The 14,886-nt window shown below is 37.2% G+C and overlaps 1 protein-coding gene across 1 annotated transcript in view; it reads right to left on the bottom strand.

The window, feature by feature from the left end:
• Positions 1–14,886, bottom strand: part of WDR70 (WD repeat domain 70) — a 397,384-nt gene that overhangs the window by 20,785 nt on the left and 361,713 nt on the right. Inside the window, exons 15-17 of the mRNA XM_032135980.2 lie at positions 14,790–14,869; positions 12,675–12,791; positions 10,685–10,847 (exon numbers count right to left, since the gene is read on the bottom strand). Of these exons, the coding sequence (XP_031991871.1) occupies positions 10,685–10,847; positions 12,675–12,791; positions 14,790–14,869 (360 nt within the window). The remainder of the gene's footprint in view (positions 1–10,684; positions 10,848–12,674; positions 12,792–14,789; positions 14,870–14,886) is intronic.

Here is a 14,886-nt window from a genome sequence, read left to right as displayed (position 1 = left end):
TAGCAAAATGCAGCAGCAGAAAGGTGTGTATTAGGAAGAGAGTGCAGTCCTTTGGAAAGCTCATTAGGTTAGGGATCAAGAGAACTAATGTCTAGTTCTACTTTCAGTCATTGTTAATTGCAGATCTCTAAGCTGCAGCCTCCTCACAAGTAAAGTGAGGATATGACAATACCTGATCTACCTACCTTGCAGAGCTGCTATTATGCTAGCATGAATTCATTTGTAAACATAACTGAATCACCTCTAATGCAGAAAAATATCTTTAGATATTTTTCAAGTGAACAAAAACACTTTCAGCTTCAATTAATTCTTATTTAAAGAAAGGTGATAATCTGAATGAATGATTGTCCAAGAAAATATTCATTACCAAGCAGCCTCAGAAGAGTCAGAAAACTCTGAATAGACTATTTGCCAGGAGGGGATGGAAAAGAGAGAAAAATTAAGGAATTACTACTCACCATCCACTCCACAAAAGCTTTCACATTTTACAGGTGAATTCTATCAAATCTTTATAAAATAGATAAGTTCAAATGTATTCAAAACAGTTTGAGGGTACATATCGAAAAGAAAAATATACAAAATTTTTAGGAAGCCAGTCTAACACCTTAGAAAGAATAAACTACAATCATATGACGGTCGTATCAAAGATTCCAGGATGGCTCAGTGTTAGGAAATCTAGTAATATAATTCATCCCATTCATAGACCGAAGTAGAAAAATTCCATGATCACTTTCATAGAGATGAAGGAATTCAGTAAAGTCCTCTTGTGTTCGCTGCATGGGATGCTCTTCCCCTAGGTATTTGCATGGTTCACTCCCTCATTCCACTCCGGTCGAGGGTAACTTTCATAGACCTTCTTCCCTGACCACTGTATCTAAAATAGCGCCCTTTCTCCGCCTGATTACTCTATGTCCCCCTTTTATCCCTCTTTTATCTATGTCCCCCTTTTATCTTTTTATAAAAGGGATATATCCCTCTTTTAGTTTTCTTCTTAGCATTATTACCATCTAATATTTATATATTTATTTAGTGTCTGTCTCTACTAGCATATAAGCTCCATAAAACAGCTGTATCCCTACAACTTAGAACAGTATCTAACACATAGTCGGTGTTCAGCAAATCTCTGTTGCATGAATAAATAAAGAATTGGATTCTTTCTTAACATCTTGTGTGTTTTCAAACATTATCACATTTTATGTGGAAATACCATTAGATTAAATAATACAAAACTGCTGATATTTGATTTTTTCACCTACAAAAAGGAAAATTTTGTAAGGTTTAACATAATAGAATCATTCCTATTAAAGTTCAAATTGAAAAAAGGATGTGCACTATCACTGATGTTATTTTAAATTGTTCTGGCAGTAGTCAATGCAATCAGATAAAAAGAAATAGTAGGTATAAAAATTGGAAAGGAGAAGGTAAACTTACTACTTGCATGTAATTTTATACCTGTACACCCCAAGCTAAGTGAATAAAAAATTATTTAAAACATATATAAGAAAATATAATAAACAGCTGGATACAAAACTAATATATATAAATAACACACATATATGTAGCTGCACAGTATTTCCATATACAAATAAGTTATAAATTTAGTGTAAGAAAAAACTCTATTTACAACAGCACAAAAAGATAAAATAAGTAAAAAATAAACTTAAAAGGAAATGTGACAGGTCTATGTGAAGAAAACTTAAAAGTACTACTGAGGGATGTAGTGATGTTGACTAGAAAGACAACTCTGTTCTCGGTTTGAAAGAACCAATATTATAAATTCTATCTAAATTAATATGTACATATAACTCAAGTCTGCATCATTAATTTTTGAAGGGGAGGTTACTAGATAACTTAATAAAGTCATGGATACCTGCAAGAATAGACACATTCCCATAAGAATAAGGAGAACGGGTAGCCCTACAATAATGAAGACTGTTTGGTATTGATACTTGCAGAGCCAGACCAATTGACAGAACAGAACAGAGAACCCAGAAATTGATTAAAATTCATAAGTACATTAGGTATAATAAAGGTATCATTTCAATTTAATGAGGAAAATTAAATTATACAATAAAAAGTGCTAAAGCAACTGGTTAAACCAACTTGAAATAAGTAAATTAGAACTCTACTATGGTAGGTTGAAAAATGGTCCTCTCAAAAATACCTACTTTCAATCTTTGGAACCTGTGAATGCTCTCTCATTTGGGAAAAGGGTTAGTATCTTGAGATGAGGAGATAATCCTGGATTATCTTGGGTTGGCTCTAAATGCTACTGTAAGTATCCTTACAAGAGAGTAAAGGAGAAGACAAAGGAGAAGGCAATGTGAAGACTAGGCAACATTAAAGTGATGTGGCTATGAACCAAGGCATCAGGCAACCTCTAGAAGCTAGAAGAGGCATAGAATGAGTTTTCCCCTGGAGTCTCTGTAGAAAGTACAATCCTGCCAACACCTTGATTTCAGACTTCTGGCCTCCAGAACTGTGACAGAATCAATTTCTACCTTTTAAGACACCAAATTTGTGGTAATTAATATAACAATTTCACTAAAATAATTCCAGGGGAATCGAAGACTTAACTCTAAAAAAAATCCATAAAAGTATTTAGTGGGAATATGAGAGAATTTCAAGACTAATCTTGGATGGGAGATGCCTTCCTAAATAAAACCCCAAAAGTGCACCCCTCACCCCATTTCTAAATCTCACCACATTAAAATAAATTTTTTACATGAGAAAAACGCCATAAACAAAGTAAAATAAAAAACGATTAACTGGGAGAAATATTTGCCATACATGATATACAAACGGTTAACCTCCTTAATATAAATAACTCTTACAAATCAATAAGAAAAAGACAAATAGGCAAATGGGCAAAAGACGTAAATAGTTCACAAGAAACAGGGTTTTAGGGGCTTTAAGAAAGCCCCTTTTAACATCTTTTCTCGAGAACAGATGCTAAAAAATTATAAAAATGCAGGTGAAAACCACAAATTATACATTTTCACCTATCAGATTGGCAAAGATAAAAATTTCTGGAAGTTTTGCATGTGTGGGCAAATACCTATGTCCAAAGATACTAATTTCAGTATTGTTTATGAAAGAAAAAGGCTGAAAACAACATAACTGTCATTCAAGAGGGTATAGTTTTTTATAAAAGTATAATATAGCCATATAACTGAATAGGTACATAAAGTAAAAATAATGAGCTAAATACGTCTGGCTGGATCTGGCCCAATCTTCCAATGTACACTAAGTAAAAAACAAAACCACAAATCAGCTTGTAAAACATGCTATATACCTGCATTTTTAAACAATGAATGTATTTACACATATCTCTCTCTCTCAGAGGATATATAATAAATTGAGGCAGTTGGTATCTCTAAGTAGTAGAATGAAGGAACTGGGGGTTAAGTCAAATTTCCATTGTCTACCTTTAGTACCACTGGATTTCTTTTGTTTGTTTTTACTGTGTGTATGTACTACTTTAAATCTCAGACATGAAAACCACATACTAAATTGAAGTTACTCCTTTATCAAAACAACTCGTTATTAGATGTCAGAACAATAACCTGGAAATTCTAAAGCCAGGCTCCTGGTATGGATTCTAGCAATGACTTGTTATCCAGCAGGTTTTAAAAGTTATCTTCTTGATGTTTCATTTTCTCCAGTGATAAGTTAGGTCTCCAACACCTTCTAATTACACACTGCTAATACTGCTATATTATACATTGCTAATATCAATGAATAATCAGCAAACAGTATTTATACCAATATTTTTGAAGACATCTCAATGATTTGTGTGTAAACATAGACACACATATTTGGAGCAGTTAGCCATTGAAATAACGTGCACCATGTTTAACAAAATTTAAACTATGACTGTTTTCTTGACAAATCTTTAGTATGTTTCTAAACAAGGTTTCTGAATTATGAAAAAAAATCCCCAATAATAATGAAAAATACTCCATTAAAAACAGAAGTGTCAACACAGGCATAATCTATAAGTATATCTGACTGCCAATAATGTGTTGACATGGATTAGTTTATACACACATAAATACTATTCCAATGAACGCTAAAGCATGCTATTTTGCTGGCCAGCCTTGATATGACCTCTTTGTTGTGATATTATCCAATTCACTGTTCAGAGATGTTCCATCTGTATTGTTTATTAATATAAATTGTGAACAACCACCATTGACATTACACAGTCTGCTCTGCTACAGTACATATAGCAGAGGACACAGTGCTTCCCCTCGACTGCCTCAAATCCTTTTAGCATTACTGGGCAATGTGCTTTCACTCACAGCAGGAGCACCTACCTAGGTATTGATGGGATGTATCTCAAAATAATAAGAGCTATCTATGACGAACCCACAGCCAATACCATATTGAATGGGCAAAAACTGGAAGCATTCCCTTTGAAAACTGGCACAAGACAGGGATGCCCTCTCTCACCACTCCTATTCAACAAAGTGTTGGAAGTTCTGGCCAGGGCAATCAGGCAGGAGAAGGAAATAAAGGGTATTCAATTAGGAAAAGAGGAAGTCAAATTGTCCCTGTTTGCAGATGATATGATTGTATATCTAGAAAACCCCACTGTCTCAGCCCAAAGTCTCCTTAAGCTGATAAGGAACTTCAGCAAAGTCTCAGGATACAAAATCAATGTACAAAAATCACAAGCATTCTTATACACCAGTAACAAGACAGACAGCCAAATCATGAGTGAACTCCCATTCACAATTGTTTCAAAGTGAATAAAATAACTAGGAATCCAACTTACAAGGGACGTGAAGGACCTCTTCAAGGAGAACTATAAACCACTGCTCAATGAAACAAAAGAGGATACAAACAAATGGAAGAACATTCCATGCTCATGGGTTGGAAGAATCAATAGCGTGAAAATGGCCATACTGCCCAAGGTAATTTATAGATTCAATGCCATCCCCATCAAGCTACCAATGACTTTCTTCACAGAATTGGAAAAAACTACTTTAAAGTTCATATGGAACCAAAAAAGAGCCCGCATCACCAAGTCAATCCTAAGCCAAAAGAACAAAGCTGGAGGCATCACGCTACCTGACTTCAAACTATACTACAAGGCTACAGTAACCAAAACAGCATGGTACTGGTACCAAAACAGAGACATAGATCAATGGAACAGAACAGAGCCCTCAGAAATAATGCCGCATATCTACAACTACCTGATCTTTGACAAACCTGACAAAATCAAGCAATGGGATAAGGATTTCCTATTTAATAAATGGTGCTGGGAAAACTGGCTAGCCATATGTAGAAAGCTGAAACTGGATCCCTTCCTTACACCTTATACAAAAATCAATTCAAGATGGATTAAAGACTTGAATGTTAGACCTAAAACCATAAAAACCCTAGAAGAAAACTTAGGCAATACCATTCAGGACATAGGCGTGGGCAAGGACTTCATGTCTAAAACACCAAAAGCAATGGCAACAAAAGCCAAAATTGACAAATGGGATCTCATTAAACCAAAGAGCTTCTGCACAGCAAAAGAAACTACCATCAGAGTGAACAGGCAACCTACAAAATGGGAGAAAATTTTTGCAACCTACTCATCTGACAAAGGGCTAATATCCAGAATCTACAATGAACTCAAATTTACAAGAAAAAAACAAACAACCCCATCAAAAAGTGGGCGAAGGACATGAACAGACACTTCTCAAAAGAAGACATTTATGCAGCCAAAAAACACATGAAAAAATGCTCATCATCACTGGCCATCAGAGAAATGCAAATCAAAACCACAATGAGATACCATCTCACACCAGTTAGAATGGCCATCATTAAAAAGTCAGGAAACAACAGATGCTGGAGAGGATGTGGAGAAATAGGAACACTTTTACACTGTTGGTGGGACTGTAAACTAGTTCAACCATTGTAGAAGTCAGTGTGGCAATTCCTCAGGGATCTAGAACTAGAAATACCATTTGACCCAGCCATCCCATTACTGGGTATATACCCAAAGGACTATAAATCATGCTGCTATAAAGACACATGCACACGTATGTTTATTGCAGCACTATTCACAATAGCAAAGACTTGGAACCAACCCAAATGTCCAACAACGATAGACTGGATTAAGAAAATGTGGCACATATATACCATGGAATACTATGCAGCCATAAAAAATGATGAGTTCATGTCCTTTGTAGGGACATGGATGAAACTGGAAACCATCATTCTCAGTAAACTATCGCAAGGACAAAAAACCAAACACCACATGTTCTCACTCATAGGTGGGAATTGAACAATGAGAACATGTGGACACAGGAAGTGGAATGTCACACTCTGGGGACTGTTGTGGGGTGGGGGGAGGGGGGAGGGACAGCATTAGGAGATATACCTAATGCTAAATGATGAGTTAATGGGTGCAGCACACCAACATGGCACATGGATACATATGTAACAAACCTGCACATTGTGCACATGTACCCTAAAACTTAAAGTATAATAATAATAATAATAAAGAAAAAATAAAATAAAATAAAATGCTGGAGAGCTGACAGTGCCTGAAGTGTCTTTCCCAACCCCATCTCCAACCATCACCAATGACCAACAAATAAGGGAGTATAAATACTCTAGCTGCCATAGCCCTGACCAGGACAACTCTGACCACAGTCTCCAGGGTTACCCCGCAGGATTAAGCCAAAGCGACCCTCCCTGGGACCTGGCTTGATACTGCACACTTGATGGCTTCATGACACATCTCTACTCCCCTACTGATTTTCTCTGGGAACATATCCTAATAATTCACCTTCATGTAAATCTTTATCCCAGGGCCTGCTTCTAAGGAATGCATGCTAAGATGATGTGTTTTTATTTGAGGCAAATAGCTCCTAATAATGAGTAGACAGAAGACTGGTAGCAGTATAAAGACTGAGTTGGTTAATAAAAGGCTTTTTCCAGCATTAATGTTTTAAAAAGTAATCAGCATCCAGTTTTCTCACAATTAAGGAGAAAACTTCAGGAATACATAAAGACATCAAGAAAAAAACTTGAATATACCTCCAACAATACAAAAATACACGTCTGTAAGTCTATTCACTATAGCATTGTTAGTACTTACAAAATACTGAAACAACCTAAATATCCATACATAGAAGAATGGTTGAATTAACTATGATAAATTCGTACAACGGAGTACTATGCAACTATGAAAATCAATGACAGTGAGCTCTATGAACTGATGTAGAGTGATTTCTAGGGCATACTTCTATGTGAAAAAGAAGCAAAGCCAAAAAAAAAGCAAATCAATATGACTTAATTTATATCAAGTTATACACCAAAATATATACAAATCTTTAAATCCATCATACCTCAATAAAGATGGGGGGATGAAAAGAAGCTAAAATCCTAAACTGGTCAATTCAAATTTCAAAAACGGCATAAGAAAAAAAGTTGCTGACATATTTATAAATAGTATTCCCAAAGTTCATTTAAAGTTAAATTTCATACTAAAATGTTAATGAAGAAACATTTAGATAACCAACTACTTTGTGGATAATCACAGATTAGCAGTAATTTTGTGATAAAAGTTGGTTGTGGGTAGTATTTGTATATTAAAAATGGTGACATTTTACTCTATACATGTGTTCATTTGTTGTTAATTACACTTCGCCAAAGATTTTCAAATGGAACTTAGACCAAAAGAGAAAAAAAGATGATTTACATTATGCTACCCTTCATGTAGGAAATACGGGGATGCAAGATGATACTTACATATCTGCTCAAGAAATACACGAAAGATACACCAGGAACTAAAGAGATTATTTAGCTACAAGGGGTGGGGATAGGAAAGGGACTGAAAAAAAGGGGGACTGGGAATAGGAAAAGGGAGCAGGAATGAAGAGGAAGAGACATTTCTCTAAGCAAATCTATTTTAAAGCTCTGACTCCTAGAACCATAGTAATATTTCACACACTCCAAAAAATAAACAGAATGTGAAGAAAACCCAAAAAAGGGAAATAAACACTAAAAAATGAACCTAACTGCATTTCAAATGGCTAACATAGCCACAATCACTGGGGTGGTGAAGAAAGTATACTTTAAAGCTAAAGACAAGAAGAACTGTAAACAAACTATGCCATGTAGATAGGAAAAGTGATTCTTACACTGATAATGGGTTAGCAATTCTAAAACTAGTTAATGTATATGCCAGAACTGAACAAATAAGAGCTGGGTTTCTCATTAATGGAGAAAGAAGTTACAAATACAGAAAGGGGAAAAGTTAGGGAACCTGTGGTACAGGACTGAAATCAGAAACATCAATTCAAACTCATGGTTTTACAAATATAACTACAGATTGATACATTCAGAAACACAGATGTGTGTAGATGGGTAGCTTAGTATGCATACCTGTATTTCCTAGCTTTGTCAGCAGAGAGGACCTAGAAGCAATGGCACTGTAGTAGCAAGGAGCACATCCAGCACACAGCCTTTCGTTTCTAACCACCATTCTCCAACAAAAGGAGCCACGGCTCTTTGGAGAAGTGGTCGATTCCAGAATGGGGGTAAGAAAAACAAAGATGAGTCTGTAACATCTTGTGGTGCCAGAAAGTAAGGAAGTACTAAAAAAATATATAGGCGCTTGAGAAAGATGCCAGGAGCCATTCTGAAGGAGCTTCTATTGGCCAAAGCTGGAACAATTTGAGCAACAAACTAAATGATAGTATTGGAATTTATCTCACAGAATAAAGTAAGAGACCATACCAATATTTTAAAAATACTTGAAAAATAAATAAATGTGGGAGAAGGAACAACTTTTCCTCTAGGTAGAATTCCAATTAATAAACATAGAAGAATAGAGGGAAACAGAAATCACTCTTAGGCAAACACCACAGTAATAATTTTTACAGGCAAATTCATTCATGGATGATAAAATTAGACAGCAAAATTGAGGAGAAACAGGAATTGCATAGTCTTAAAATATCACTCCCAAGAAGTTTATCAACTGAAAATAGAATGAAAGCAACTTTACAGTGGAGAAACTTGGCAAATATAACCTTAGGCAAGTGGCCAAATTTAGCATCACCAGTAATAAGACATCCACTGAGAGGACACAACATCTCTCTTGTGTTATTTTTGCCAAACATGCATGGTCTCATTCCAAACATAAGAAAATATCAAGCAAACCCCAACTGAGGGAAAGTGTACACAATAACTGACCAGTATTCATTAAAAGCATCAAAATCATGAAACAGAGGAAAGGTAACTGTTATGATGGGAGGAGACTAAGTACAATGTGGGATCCTGGAACAGAGAAAGAACATGAGTGAAAAACTGGCAAAAACTAACTAAGGTCTATAGTTTAGTTAATAGTTTTGTTTTTTTTGTTTGTTTTTTTTTGGAGGCAGGGTCTTACTCTGTCACCCAGGCTAGAGTGCAGTGGTGTGATCCTGGCTCACTGCAACCTCCGCCTCCTGGGTTCAAGCAATTCTCCTGCCTCAGCCTCCTGAGTAGCTGGGATTACAGGCCCACGCCACCACACCTGGCTAATTTTTGTGTTTTTAGTAGAGATGGGCTTTCACCATGTTGGCTAGGCTGGTCTTGAACTCCTGATCTCAAGTGACCTGCCTGCCTCAGCCTCCCAAAGTGTGGGGATTATAAGCATGAGCTAATGCACCTGGCCTAGTTAATAGCATTATACTAATGTTAGTTTTACAGTTTTGATAATTAATTGTACTAAGATTACATAAAGTGTTAAATTAGGAGGAAGTTGGGTGAATAGTATATATGTACTCTCTGTACTATTTCTGCAACTTTCCTAAAAATCTAAAATTAAATTTAAAAAGTTTAAAAATTTAGAAACTGAAAATTCTGGCCAGGTGCAGTGGCTCATGCCCGTAATCCCAGCACTTTGGGAGTCTGAGGTGGGAGGACTGCTTGAGACCAGAAGTTCAAGACCAGCCTGGGCAACAGAGTGAGACACTATCTCTACAAAAAATTAAAACATTAGCTGGGTGTGGCAGTGCATGCTTGTCGTGCTAGCTACCCAGGAGGCTGAGGAAGGAGAATCCTTTGAGCCCAGGAGTTTGAGGTTACAGGGAGCTATGATCGTGCCACTGTACTCCAGCATGGGCAACAGAGCAAGATCCCGACTCTAAATAAATAAATAAAAATAAAAACGGAAAATTCTATAATAGTACCTATCTTTAATGTAAATGTAGCCAGTTTGATGGCTTTAGGAACCGCTACCTATTCATCCATGCTAAGCTATCTGAGGGAATATGAGCAGGCAGGATCTACTCTGCAGTGTTACTTACATATACAGCTCTATAAATAAAAGTGAGTTCATAATAACAGACCTACAAACTGCTTCATTTACTTTTAACCCTCCTCAACTAAGATACTGCACATAAGCAGTGATTTATTTGTTGTTTCTTTTAATCATAGGCAGGATGGGCTTCACATAATGGTTTATACTATGCTACAACTCTGATGGAACAGGCCTAGTTTTAAAATTCATGATTTTAGAGTTTTATGATACATACAAATGCCTAGGTTTAAAGACCATGAATATCTGGCCTATTTTTCATATCTAAGTAGGAAATAAGAAACAGAGAAGTTAGAACTCAAAAGCAACATTGTTATGTTCTCCCCAATTCATTAAACATAACAATTTTCCTGTTTTAAAAAGCTATATTCTCACTTGGAATATGCTGGAGAAACCCAATATGGGTTGTCTTCTGCTGCTTTGGCATGACGCAAAATGGCTTCCCGAGGATTACTGTCATCAGTCTTGTCCAAAGCAATGTTCTTCACAATATAGGAAGAGAGAGTGCCCCCGTGGGTTCCAACTCGGCCACCACGACCTGTTGCAAAAGAAAAAAAATCAAATTAGAAACTGAATGAGCATGAGGATACATAGGTATATCTGTGTACACTGTACTTATCTGAGCACAAATCTCAAGAGTACTTGAGTATCATCCTATCAGCTTAGATTTATGACAATCAGAACCAAAGTAAGAGATCAGCAAACCTCAACTTCCCCATAGCACTTTTAAATAGGAAGAGATTTTTTTGTTATGTCTCAGTTGCTTAACTTACAGAATGATACCAATATAGAAAAAATTACAGACAGTTTGCCATCTATATGCTTTAAAATGTTCCTCTGGCATCAACATTTAGGATTCAATTAATAAAATATTGTTTAATATTCATTAGATGCTATTTAAATAAACATATCTTAGGGCTTGGCATCTTCCAAGTCCCTTACAGGTACTTTGCTGAGTATTACAAGAGAAAACAAATAAGCTGAACATACTGATTCATGTTGCTCTGCTGTACTATAATCTCCCTATGAAATAGGAACCTCTTTAAGGGCAGGGATTTGTTCCCCACTAGATCTCTGGCAGCTAGTATAGTGACTGGTACTCAGAAAGATGTAGGACTTTTTAGGAAGATAAAATAAACATATGAAAAGCCAAATAACACTAAAAGATTAATTTCATAAATCAAGATAAGAAGAAACTAAATAAGGCAGGAAATAATTAACTGTGAGATAATTTGTATGGCCAGTAACTATTATGGCACTTAGAGGAAGATAGCACTTCAGGCTCAGGTGGTTGAACAGGTCTTTATGAAAGAGATGATCCAATTTGTGAAAGCTCAGGAGGTAAAGAAGGTTATTTTCAATAAGCAGAATGGGTTCAGTACAAAAATGCAGAAAGAAGAAAGTTCAATGGGTATTTGGGGCAGGACTGAACCAACAGTAATCTCAAAAGATCAGAGCAGGAAAGAAGTAAGGTGTAAAGCTACAGGGGTAGATTTGATTTGGACTGTACAGAACCTTGAATCTCTGGAAAGACAATTGGACAGTGGGAAGCTTATGAAGGTTTAGAGGCTGTAGCAATATGAAAAGCTAATGGAGTTAGGGATTAAAGCTGTGTATAAGACAGAAGTGAGGTGGGAGAAAGGGAGTGACTTGAGACTAAGGTGCATAGTTAGAAGGGTTCACAATACTCCGAGAAAGAATCTTTTTTGGAAACTTTAGTAGGATGGTGTTAGAAAAAAATGAAAAAAAAAAAATTAAGATAGATATGGAAAATGTTTTCTATGCTGAAGGAGCAGACCAAATAGAAACTACGCAGATGATAACAGAAAATGAAATTCTAGTGAAGGTACGTGCTATACTATTAGCCAGTGCTGCTTGGCTTTCTTCTGGTACCTACTTCTTAAAAACTCTAAAGACATTTATTCATCTTCTAGTGTTATCAACACAAATCTAAATGATGGCCACATTCTGCCTTGTGTGAAACCTAATCCAGCCTGGATTCTGGTCAAAGTGCCCAGTGTTGTACATTAAGCCAATATTGAGAGCAGTGGTTTTAACACTGGGTTCCAAGGTCCACTGAGCCCCCGAGTTCCCGAGGCCAGCTAGGAAAACTCTAGTTGGAGGCCAAGCAGAAAGGGCCCGTCTTCCTCCCTATTTCAGTATAGAAGCTCAATTTTTATCAGCTTTATATATGTGGATTCTGCATCAGCTCTTCTGTTACTAAAAAGAAAACATTTTTAAAACACTAGTAAAATCTCTCTGAAGACAAAGAAGCATCCAGGCTCAAAAGACCTTCCCAATTTTATATCAATTACCCCACCCTGCCTCTGAACCCCCTCTGCAGGTCACTAGCTGGATCAGTCACCTGGGCCTGCTACAGGAGGTTCGGGTTTATGCGACTTCAGGGGATCCAGTCTGTCCTTCTCCAGCTGTTTCCTTGTACTCCGTTGGCGGGGCTCACGGAACATAGGCAAGGCATGAGCTACAAGAAGTCACATTTGAAAAATTTCATTATAATAATAACCTTTCCATCCAAAAACATAGCTAAAGCATGACTAACTGAAAGATGAAATGGAAGTCATAATGACAGCCTCGATCTAATAATAAAAGACAGTCTTACTGTAACCAATTAGCCAATTTTGCTCAAGACCAGACTCATTGCTCACCTCTCCTGGCAGCTAACAGCACTCAGGAAATACTGTCAAATATTGTCACGGAAACATCGGTGAGGCTCCCCATCTCCCAAACCATGGGTAGCAGTTAAAACTTAATTACTGTGGTTTTGAAAAGAAACACATATTGGGACTGCCTCTTATTTTTTCTTACAGGACCCAAATGTGAATAATGCCAACAGCTTGCTGTCAGCCCTGAAGTTTCCTCAGATGTCTCATAAACACTGGAATCACTTCACACGTTTCTGAAATGTGACCACCTCTAGGAGTTGACAACACTGAGTAACCGGAAGGGAGGAACACTTATCCCACTGAAACTGGGATAAAGGTTGCCATGAATGCAAGGGGTGCCTAAATCTCTTGGCATGGGGACTTAATGGGGACTTATCCCTCCTGCTATATGGTAGCAAAATAAGAAAACAAAAACCAAAGTAATATGTGTTCAATTGCTGTTACTGTTTACTCAATGTCAAAATTAAATTTCAGAATATAAAAGATTATAAGAATTTAAAAAGGAAAACAGTATGATATTCTAGGGGAAAAGGAAAGAGTTATTAGGGGAAGTACTAAATAACTCTCCTTTTTTGCCCTAGAAAAGTACCAGCACAGTTTCTTCTGACTCTTATATGCAGATTAAAACCCTTTTAAAAGAAACTTTTCCCAGGGCACCAGGGGAAGGAAGGGAAAGGTTAAAGGGAATGTATAATATCAATAAAATGTCTATAACACCTCAAAACCTCTTCCAGTATCCCCTCCTACCTTCTACCTATACTGCCAACTGGGGCCAGACCATATCACTTGCCAGTAAAACATGCCTGCCTTGAGTCAGGGGAGCTGAGAAACATAGCCACCCGTCACTCAGTTGGGCAACACAACACAACAGTATTTTTAGGAGGGGGAAAAATAGCTTTTCACTTCAAACGACTGGAGGAATTTAAGTAGGCCGCATGTAATTACATGAGCTAGACTGGTTATGACACTAACTTTAACACTTCTACTCTTGCAAAAAGTGTCATGGGATCTCTTTACTGGTCATAAGCTCCAAGGGACTTGGTCTCATATGAGACCTACCACCAGTGAGAAAACCCAGCAGTACAGCGCCCCCTGGGCTCCAGACTGAGTCACTGAGAAAGTCCACAGGGCCATCCGCTAATGATAATCGCTGTAGCATCCATTCTTTCTTTCCTAGCTGTCACCTGTTGCAGGTCTGAGATTGTGGCTCTGGGAACACACATCTGCCAGATTAATGAGGTTGTGTGACATACGTGAGAGAAACCACTCTGCCCTAGTAAGCTTTCTACTCATACCCCACGTAGTTAATTTTATATACAAATTCCTGTGGATCAGTCTAGCACATGGTCACAGAATTTCAGAGAAAGCTGGAAAAGACTCTTCCTCTGGTCGCCACACTCTCCTGCTTAAAAGTTAAGTTGTTCAACGTCACATTGCCAGTCAGTGGTGGAATTGGACAAACCCAGGCCTCTTGATTCCAAGACCAGCACTCTTTCTTGTTTATACTTGGAACAGACTGTTACTCTTGAAAAAACTGCTAAAAAGTAATGTATTGGGCTCAAACAGGCTTTTCCCTTTTGGGTTGAAAGCTGCATAAAATAACCCTGTCCCTGTGATGAGTCACAGAAGCCAAAGAGGTTAGCTGTTACATGACTCGTAGTCCTATCCACATGAATGGGCAATTTTGTAATATATGCCTGAATTCTGAGGGCTTTCTCTGTCTCTAAAGCTATGCAATCAAAACCACATGAGAGTAGAAGAGAGATGCATGATTGAGAGGCATGTTAACGACTTACGGGTGATGATGTAGTCCTGAGTTAGAGTCTCAGCTTGTTTTGCCTTCCGCTGGGTTTTAACCACACATAATTTTGCTCCCCTAAGGGGTGTAAAAGC

This window comes from Hylobates moloch, unplaced genomic scaffold, assembly GCF_009828535.3.
Source record: "Hylobates moloch isolate HMO894 unplaced genomic scaffold, HMol_V3 SCAFFOLD_17, whole genome shotgun sequence".
Lineage (NCBI taxonomy): Eukaryota > Metazoa > Chordata > Mammalia > Primates > Hylobatidae > Hylobates > Hylobates moloch.
The sequence above is the reverse complement of the archived record's forward strand: the minus strand, read 5'-3'. Positions and strand labels throughout refer to the sequence as shown.